Source organism: Pagrus major, chromosome 17, assembly GCF_040436345.1.
Source record: "Pagrus major chromosome 17, Pma_NU_1.0".
In the NCBI taxonomy this organism is placed as follows: domain Eukaryota; kingdom Metazoa; phylum Chordata; class Actinopteri; order Spariformes; family Sparidae; genus Pagrus; species Pagrus major.
Window position 1 is genome coordinate 25147566 of NC_133231.1, and position 10477 is coordinate 25158042.

At 37.4% G+C, this 10477-nt stretch overlaps 1 protein-coding gene and 1 long non-coding RNA gene across 2 annotated transcripts; both read right to left on the reverse strand.

The window, feature by feature from the left end:
* Positions 1 to 358: 358 nt before the first annotated feature.
* Positions 359 to 1384, reverse strand: LOC141012153 (uncharacterized). Its single transcript, XR_012180370.1, has 3 exons — positions 1305 to 1384; positions 1069 to 1097; positions 359 to 420 (listed from the first exon to the last, which is right to left on the reverse strand). It is a non-coding gene; the product is annotated as an uncharacterized lncRNA (long non-coding RNA).
* A 1451-nt stretch (positions 1385 to 2835) lies between these two features.
* Positions 2836 to 4998, reverse strand: LOC141011504 (apoptosis-associated speck-like protein containing a CARD). The gene is made up of 4 exons (XM_073484667.1): positions 4723 to 4998; positions 3983 to 4030; positions 3627 to 3674; positions 2836 to 3119 (listed from the first exon to the last, which is right to left on the reverse strand). Exons 2-4 carry the CDS (start codon positions 3990 to 3992, stop codon positions 2836 to 2838), a joined length of 342 nt encoding a protein of 113 aa, XP_073340768.1. The 5' UTR covers positions 3993 to 4030; positions 4723 to 4998.
* Between the last annotated feature and the right edge of the window lie 5479 nt (positions 4999 to 10477).

The following is a 10477-nucleotide window of genomic DNA, read 5'->3' on the forward strand; positions in this document are numbered from 1 at the left end:
TATATTTATGATTTATGTTTGTTTTCTCTACAATATAAATTATTTTATTCAAAATGTAAAGAGAAGAGGACATGTATTATAAACATGTCTTGTCTTTATTGTCTTACTTTTGGGTCTTGAGCTGCTGTCTGACAACCTCTGCACCAGATCAGTCCTGTTCATCATCTTTAAACTCTCTTTGGCCCTCTCCACAGACTGTTGGCCATAGTACTCCACCATTAAACACACTGTGCCCTGCTTGTGTGCTTTATCCAGCAGGCCCGATGGGATGTTTTTTGCTTTCTGCTGCATCAATAGGACAGATGAGGGTTCCTGGTGGTAAACTGGACGCAGGGTTCTCTTAAACGTCTTAAGCTCTGCTTTACTCAAATCTGTCAGTGTTTCTAAAAGCAGCTTTCTGACAGACTCCATCATTTCCACCTGATAAATTCAGAGAAAATGTTCATGAGATAAAAGTACAGTTTCTCAGCAAGGATGATTACAGATTTTTCTTTTCTAATCTCATCAATGTCTGTGCTTTAGAAATGTGGATGTGGTAAGAGAGCATCAGTCATATAAAAAAAGTAACGATACAGTGGATAAATTGTCCAGTTGATCACCTTTACCTGTTTTTTTGTTCTGTTGACAAACTGTATTTTATTTTCATGAGAAGATTCATGACTTTATTTCACTGCCTGGGTGTAACTCTTTTACAGTCTGTGTTATAAAACCTGTAATGAGCCTCCTGGTTTAACAACAGAGCTGCTTTTATTACCTCAATTGCATCTTTTCTTCTAATGTAAAAAAGTTTTTTTTGTCAAAGTTAGAAAAACAAAAAATGTACATTATATTCCCTTAGATGTAGATATAACACATATTCTCAACATTATTTTTTAATCACATTCAGGCTTCAGTCCTCATGTGCACATTATGCAGCCTGATCAGCTTCAGTTCTGTGAGAAAACTGTTTGAGATAAAGAATTTTGTGTTCATCATCAATTGTAATGTTCAAGATGAAAATGATTTTCAATCTTCATCCACTGGATAAAAGCTGCACTGTGTGAAGTCTGAGTGATGTGACATACTCACTCTCTGCATCAGTGAAGGCCGATGTTTCTCTGAGGAGAGAAGAAATTAAAAAACACTTATTAGTAATTGATTTAACACCAGAATTATGAACATATAAAATACAAGCTTTTTATACATATTACCCCATTTTCCAATTGTTCCTGTATCTGTACATAATACAATATAAAACATATGAGCTGCATGTGAGTGTGTGACAGTTTGATGTTTTTCACATATTTCTGTCCTTTTTGCTTTACCTTTGGTTCCTGGGCTGGTGTCTATCAATCTCTGCACCAGATCAGTCCTGTTCATCAACTTTAAAACATATGTGGTCAACCCTAAACACTGTCGACTGTACATCTTCACCATCAGCTCCACGATGTCCCGTGTGTTTGTCACTTTCAGTTTATTAATTGAGAAGAGTGGGAAATCTTTCTCCAACTCAATGAGTGACTTGAATTCTTCAAGTTCCTCAGAACTCAAATCATTCAATGTTTCACAAAGCCTCTTCTTAGTGGACACGTTTTCCACCTGGAAAATGAAAAGGACATAACATCATATCAGTATATGCAGTACAGGATGTAAGGTGTTTGTGTGATCTACTACCATGACTGGAAACTTACTGACATTTGGCTTTTCTTATTTAAACATCACGATTACACACTGATGTTTGTTCTGTAAAGGCAGATTTTTAATTCCTCCACACAGTGGGTCACTAAATAGATTAAAATGAAATGAACACTCAGCAGATGATTTTGAGTATTATTAAAACCATTCATATTAGTTTGAAAATATTCTGCCTGCTGCACAGTAGAGTAGATTTTGAACTTGTTTCACAACCAAACCAAACAATGGTGACAGAAAAAATATAAATATGTTTTAAGTTTGACTTATATTTAAAATTAGAGCTGCAGTGTATTGGATTTTTTTTTTCTTTCAGCAATATATTTTGTGAAATAAAAAAGTACAGGAGTTATAAAATGATAAAATATTATGGAATTAAAATTAAAAAGCTCTGTAAAACAACACAAAACAATAAAGCAAATATCAATTAGCAGTCAAATACCAGCACTGCAACAACAAAAAGACAACAAGTCAATTCAGTACAGGTGTGGCTGTGAGTGTGGCGGAGTGAAAGACTCATCACAGAGTTCAGTCCCTTAAAATGGTGGTAAATGTTGGTAAATACTGCGTCCAACAACCCCAATACAGTTCAGTTTCCATCCAGGTCAGCCACAAAAAGAAAGACAACTCAAAAGTCTGCTCCAGGCAGACAGGGGAAGCAAGGCTCAAGTTTTACCATGAGCTGGCTACAATGACACCACTTTACAACATGATCTGATGCCCAGGAAACCTGGCGTATCTCTCCTCCACTGACCAAAAAACACTGGCGACTTAAAGCCCACATGTCAATCACAAGAAACAAACTCTTCATATCCAAGAACCCTTAAATCAGAGTAAATGATGCTCTATCATGCAGACTTTTCTTGTAGGTTAGTTTATGGGAAATAAGATCCATGTGAGTTTTCCTTTAGTATCAAGCCACAAAAAAGCTGTAGCAGGAAGTGTTTCAGTTCATTTGCTGACATCACAGGTCCTGCAATGTGACTATTGCACACATTGTGATGTCGATGCTGAAACAATATACTGTGCAGTTTTATAAAATTTGCATCATTTTCACTTAAAATTTGATCTTCAGTTGTGTTCACCATTTGAGCCCCTAAATCAGTGATTACATGAGAGACACAACCTAAACTATCCACACTGCCAATATAATGATTTATATAACTAAGATTTACTCACTTCAGCATCCATTCTGATGAGGTCGCCTATAAGAAGTGGCTGATTTTCAATCAGGATATCATAGAAGACATCTTTTCCTTGAACTCCACTGGATTTCAGTGGCCCACTGATGAGCTCCCTCATCTTCTCCTCAGCAGTGGGCAGAGTCTTGACTTTATCATAACTCTCTTGTTGGATGACGTTTTGGCGGAGGAGCTCATCCAAAATGGGTTGAACATTGCTCACTCTCTTGATCAGCTCAGATTGATGTTTATCCACAAAGTGTTCATCTGAGGAAAGAAGGTAAAAATTATTCTACAATGACTGATTGGATTTGAAGACAACATGAAGCCACTTAATGTACAGGTTTCATTACAAGAGGCTATCTAACCTCTACTTTCTGTATCAAAGTTTAGATGATCATCAAATATTAAGAACCGACAATTTAAAAAGATTTTATAAACATGATTTAGTCTAACTGTGTGTGTATTGCATTCATTAAATCATTTTACTTACTGTTGTTAAACATGACTCATACTACAGTGATGTAGAGCAGGGGTTCCCAAGCTTACAACAATACATCATGAATTGCTATAACATCTATATTCATAAACATTTATAAACTCACATACATACTTAAACAGGTCTTCTAATACAGCTCTGGGTGAGAAAGCAATAAAGCATATCTCCTTAAAAGTAGCATTTATCAGCGGCCACTGTTACTTTCATGAACCTGAACTCTTATGTTGAACAAACTCAATTCACAGAGGGGGGCATCATAATACCTGTACACCTACCGTCTGGTTTGGTATCTACACCAGCTCCTCCAGTTGAGGGTCCTGCAGCTGAAACAAAATTAGGGAAAATTAAAACTGTTTTACAATGGATCTGTCTTTAAAAAGTACTATGAACTCTGTTTTCACACATGCAACAAACAAATGCCTTCTTTGATGTAAAATAAAGTTGTATTCTCTTCCAGTCTTCTGTTCTACTGTAGATCATCTATTGGAGATAAAAACTTGACTGACTGAACTTGGAAATAAGTTTTACAGTCAGATTCTCTGTTTAAATTTGGCTCGTTGTCGACAACCTGAACTCAGTGAGTAACAGACATTTAGTGAGATGACTGTATATATAATACCTGTGCACCTACCTTCTGCCATTGTATTTACATCAGTCGCTGCCGCTGAGGATCAAGCAGCTGCAAAGAGTTTAAGAAAAATGTAGACTTCAGGACAATGTACTGCTCTTTAACTTTCTGCATACCTCTGTTATCTCATATTTATCTCAAAAACCATTTAAATTTACACAAAGGAATGTGTCAATGAGAAACCGTTTATAAAGGCACCAGAACAAAATAGTACGTGGCACATAATGATGCACATCTTTGATCCACCATAAAGGTACAAAGCAGTTTGTTGTAGTGTAGTAAACTCATTTTTAACTATTGTAACCTGAACTAAAGACACAGTTACTTAAGTCAGATCAGTCAGATAGGACAAGTGATTAAAGAAGGGCTGCATGTGGTTATTATTTTCATTGTAGATTGATCTGCTGATTATTGATTGATCAGTTGATACTTGTTCAGTCAAAAATATGTCAGAAAACTGTGAAAAATGGCAATTTTGATTTCCTAAGGACAAAAACATTTGTCCAAATAGCAAAAATATTTAATTTCAAGTGATATCAAAGAGAAAAGCAGCAAATCCTGTCAGTGGAGAAGCTTAGACAGGAGAATATTTGGCACTTCTGCTGATTATTATAACAGTTACCAATTCATGATCGGTTAATCGACTAACAGCCCAGGAAAAACAAGTTTCTCTGAAGGAGTGCATCAATCAGAGTTTACTTCTAGAAACTAACAGAGGAAGTAATGAAAAGTACATTTCTCACATTCAGAGTCTCCTGGAAACCTCCAACAGACAGGACAGCTCTGTGCTGCTGCTACTTCCTCATCAATGCTAGGCTAATTGAGCTAGCATGGCCGTTTTACCCTCTCTGTCTCACACACACACACACACACACACACACACACACACACACACACACACACTATTCACGTTAGTTGTCGTCTTCCTAAACACAACAACAACTCAACCATCTTGTTAAAGCAGCTGTCACCGTCTGTTAGCAAAGTGTCAGCTCCTCTAAACTGTCTCACTAGTGTCAGACTGCTGTGAGGAGGAGGCAGAGCTCTGACAGTGAAAGTAATACAAATGTTGTGGTTTATTAACTTAAAGTAGCTTCAGGAGTTTGAGCTGAAGTTCGTCCACTGTTGTTAAATTGAGTTTAACCGTGAAGCAGCTCTGAAATAAAACTCACCTCTTCTTCCGTCTGTACGTCGGTGTCTGTTTCAGTATCTCTGAAGATGTGAAAACAGACTAAGTGTAAAATCCACCCATATCTTCAACCTTCAGCTCGTCCAGCAGCCTGAAGAAGATAAGGTACTTTCCGTTAGTCCTCCTCCAGTCTGAAGTGTTGTTCAGATCACAGTCAGGTCACTTCCCTCTTTACTCCTCAAACCAAACAAACACACTCTGGAGAGTTTTACATTGAAGCACTGACATGTTTTATACTTTACTTTGCATGAAACATGAGGTCATTATTTTTTAATTATTTTTAAACTGCATATTACATCATAATAAGCACCCACAATGTTTTCCTCTGAGATATGAGGATGTATTTTTTCAGTTTATTACTCTTCAGTTTTGCTGAAAAGTCCAACATCTAAACAACTGCAGCTTTTCATTATTCATTCATTATTGCTTTACTCTTTCATTTTGCACTGTATCACTTAAAACAATAATTTTGCCTAAAGTGGTAATTAAAGTGTCTTTTAGCTGTTTTAAAATGAATTCTCAAACAGATGTCACTTATATAAGAAAATCAAATGAGATTGTACCATAGAATGAAACTGTCTCCACCTCCTGCTTTATGATAGACACGGTAGATCTGATGATATTCATGAGAAACACATCATTAATATACCTCCACCTTTTGGAAATCAAACACAATACACACACATTGCAAAATAACCTTTCAGATGACAATGTGTGCCGACACCTCCAGATCGTTTCATATCCAAACCTTGTAGTCTTCAGCTCCAACCAACATTATTTATCAACCAGCTCCCTCTAGAGCCACAAAAGGCTTTATACAACTTTGTCTCACATATGCAGCGGTGCTCTCCACTCCCCAAGAACTGGAAACAGACTTGATCCTCTTTAAAATAAGACTCTGCTTTCAGCCTCCTTCCATCCGTCCAGATAGATTATTAATCAGCAAAAGTCTGAAGACAGAAAACGTCAGCAGTATCAAATCAAATCAAATCAATCTTTATTTATATGGCACTTTTCATGCAGTTTTGCAGCACAAAGTGCCTCACAGAGGGTAAAAACAAACAAACAGAGCAAGACAACATCATAAAAAACCCCAAGCCTCCCACACCCATAAACATACACACAGATACACAGTTACATACACACTCACGTACATACATAGACATACTGACATACATACACCCCCACACACACAAACATACACACACCCACAGACATACACTAGTTATTGCTAAGGAGACATGGCTCGGCACAAAGATCAGAGGTGAGGAACAGCTACCTTTGGGGGCCGTGCACACCGAGAGGAATCAAGGTCCATGACTGCAGGGGCGCCACCAAAAGGACCGCCCCAGCCCAGGTAGACAGGAGGCTCCACACCAAGGCGTAAAGCTCTCCCGCCACTCCGGCCAGGGCCGTCCTCGGGACAGCACCCCCAACGGTGGACCAGAAGCAACTCCCGGTGTGGTAGGCCCCCAGGAGGAAACACTGGAGAATCGAGGGGCTAAAACAGTAAAATAAGATAAAAGGTATAGAAGCTAAAACTGAGGGAAATAGAACAATATAATGTATAAAATAGACCATAAATAACGACTAAAACATTGAAATAAAACATTGAGATAAAACAAGTAAGTAATAAAACAGGATTGGCTTAACTAAGAATTAATATAAAATAGAATAATAATAATAAAAAATAAATAAATAAATAAATAAATAATAAAAAATGTCGGTAATTAGAAAGAGTTAAATGAGCTCAATTAAATGCCTGATTAAAAAGTAGTAGTCAGACGAGAGGAAATGTAGATCAACAAGTGTGTTCACTCGTCTTCACCTTCATTACATTTCAGAGAGAAGCTGCAGCTCAGTTCTTCGTCCAAATGTTGGCAAAGGATAAGCATGGTTGCATCATTTGATAAGATACAACTTTTATAACATTTTAAAATACTTGGACTTAAGGACAATACAATCATACAAATTCAGGTAGTTTGTTACTTATAACATTTGCAGGAAAGACTAATCTATTAATCATCCTACAGTTTCCTGACTGACAACATCCAGCTCAATATCATTGAATCAGTAAGGACACGAACCCCCCTGAACACAAATAAATGTTAAGGGCACATTTTTAAAAACCTGGAGGGAAAGACAAGCACACGTGATTTCTACATGTGATTATTACACTTGCTTCATATTGTCAGAGGCAGGTTTACAGACTGTGACAAAAATGTGAGACATGAATTGGCAGAAGAAAAATACTGTACTAACAAAGACGGAGGGAAAAGGAATCTTTCCCAGGGAGAGCAGCGCTGCAGAACGAGGGAAATATATATGTGTAGAGCACACCTGACTCAGTGGCAGCTCATGCAGCTGATGACCCTCCATTCAGCCCCTGAAGACTACAAACAGAAAAGAACGGGGACACCTAGTGCCGGGTGGAGGGGTTGTCACAATATACTATTTTTAAGAAACTCCATTCAGTCAAAATTTAAAATAACAATCACAAGATTTTATATTAAATTTCAGAATAGAAAACATTTTGAACGACCACTGAAAAGCACTCTTATTGAGCAGAATTAAAAGATGTAGCACCAGATAAAAAGAATATTTTGAACAAATGAAAGTTTAAAGCAACTTTAAAATGTACAGATAACCATTCATAATCAAGCATGTTTTACAAAATTGCATAAACAAAATAGACTCTCGGTCAATTTGCTAAAAATATTACATGTCTAGTTTTCTTCAATCTTTTCTTACATGATCGTCTGATAAACCTTTTTTCTGAATCTGGTTTCTAATCTTACATGAAATCTCATCTCATGTCATCAAAATGAAACAATTAAATGGGCCTCACTGATCATGGCAGGGAAGACACTGCACACCGTACACATTTTTATTTAAAAGGTCCAGTGTGCAGAATTTAGGAGGATCTCTTGGCAGTAACTAAATATATTTGAGTTATGATTTCATCAGTGTATAATCACCTGAAACTAAGGATCGTGTTTTTGTTACCTGAGAATGAGCCTTTTATATCTACAGAGGGAGTGGGTCCTCTTCAACACCATGTTACAGCAGGCCTTGTCCAGAACAGACACGAAAATAAAAAATAAATAAGTAAAACACTGAGTGAAAGCGGTCATTGTAGGCTTGGAAGAGGAGACATTAGAGAAGAACACATTTTTTCAGGCTGACCAGAGCTTTTTGTGACGTAGACAGAGCCCTGATTTTCAAAATGTCTTGTTGGATGACAACAATTTATCTACATAAAAGCAACACATGATAAACGAATATATATAATATAAACATAATTATATATGTGCAAAATCTGTTTGTTTTGATCACTGACACATTAGAACAGTGGTTATTAACCTTTTTGAGTCACGATCAAATCGAGTTTAAGAATATACACAGAAAAGAGGAGCTATAAACCAGGATATTTTCATAAATACTGGCTATTAAATTGTTATGTCAATCTGTAACAATATTAGGTTCAGGTAGCAAAGAGATAATGTTGTAGGTCACAGTATTTATGCCTCCTTCCTCTTGAGATCAGCAACAAGATGCGACGCCTTCTCTTTAAGGATTTGGAAGAAGATGTCTTTGGCTGCTTGACCTCCAGCATTCAGGGGGCCGCTGTAGAGTTTCCTCATCATGTCCTGAGTGGTCGCGATAGTCCTGATTGTGTCATATTCTTCTTGTTGGATTACACCTTCTTTCTGGAGATTATCCAATATTGGTCCTATATTGGACACTCTTGCAATCAGATCACACTGGTGTTTATCCACAAAGTGCTTCCCTGAGGGTGGAGGGGAGGAGAAACACTTTCATTAGATTAATGTCAGGCATCAGTTTCTTTAAAAAAAGAAATAAAATTAATATCACAAATATATGTTGATGGTTAGTCACTGTTTAAATTGGACAGTAGAACATTCAACATTAATTGGTGTAGTTTGGTTTAAACTCAAATGCAAAATATACATTTTTTTGAGAAACTTAAATATTTTATTGATTAGAAATATTCAAGAGGGCAACTTCACAGGAAGTCTAAAGGAAATACTTGACCACAAATTCTATACAATTGCTTATCTCAAACCTTGTTACAATCAAATGTTCTGCTGGGAAACCTTGGGTCTGGTATTCATGTGGATGTCTTTTTGACAAGCAACACCCACCCAGACACGGTTGTAGACCAAGTAACCCCTGATGGCAACGACGATCAATGTTATTAACTTCATCTGTCAGTGGATTTAATGTTGGCGCTGATCGGTGTAGGTTAGTGGCACTGTCTAACAAACCCCCCTTGCGTTGCAACATTTGTATGCTAATGCTTAAAGTGCGCACAAAGCCACTGCTGTGCCTTTACTAGGTAGATCAAACCACAACTACACGTTGTTAACACCTTAGTATGTATGTTTCTGTAGTTCAAGAGCAGCCTATTTCAACAAGGACTGTGAGGAGGTGGACTCAGGAAGCCAGTGAGGCCCTGAAGGACTTCTTTGAACCCACATGGGGATGATATAGGTAGCATCCTCCATCATCCGCTCCATGGATTGCTCTGAGAAAAACGAGCCAGCTACTACGAACAATACTGCTCACCTTCTCCTCCTTCAGCTACTGAGAGTTGGGTAGGATGAGGGAGCACTGATAGTTGGTCCGCTGCACATGCACCTGCATGATGAGGGCAGAACTGACTATTGAAAGTACTGATTCCAGTTTGGCAAAAATAAACCAAAGTCTGGATATTATTAACAAAATGCCAACCTGGCTTTTTAGGTTTTCATGGGCAAAAAAACACTGCTTAGCAAATTGTTGCCCTTTCCTCTCCCTTTCAGCTCTTTTCTGCCTGTATTAACATTTCTGACAGCTAGATTTTGAGGATTTTGAGTTTGATATTATGTACAGACAGCACAGGTTTAGCAGTCTAAACACAGACACAGATTGTCAGCATGGACTAAAGGTCAGAGCAAGGACTAACCCACGAGCGATAGCCTTAGAGGGCGAAACCTATACAAAAAAGAATCAAGTAAACATGCTGCAGGTCAGTAATCAGTTCTTTCTTAATTTTTACTCTTGGAGTGGACTGACAGCACAACGGAAAGTCAGAGAAACAGTGTAGAGCTTTTCCACACTTTGAAATCTAAAGTGCAATTCTTCTAGAAACAAATCATTTTAATTTTCTTACCTTGTATAGGAGCAGTGCTTTGGTAATCACCTGAAAAAATGCATTGACAAAGAAAATATTGATAAATAGCTCACTTTATTTCCTTTATCTAACAGCGGACATGCTCCATTAATGATGTATATTTAACTCAATG

What these genes read in the sequence shown, in the direction of transcription:
- LOC141011504 (XM_073484667.1), bottom strand. An exon ending in TGTAGATACCAAACCAGACG is followed by an intron (nt 3,120 to 3,626) that starts GTAGGTGTACAG and finishes TTCTTTCCTCAG; the next exon opens with ATGAACACTTTGTGGATAAA.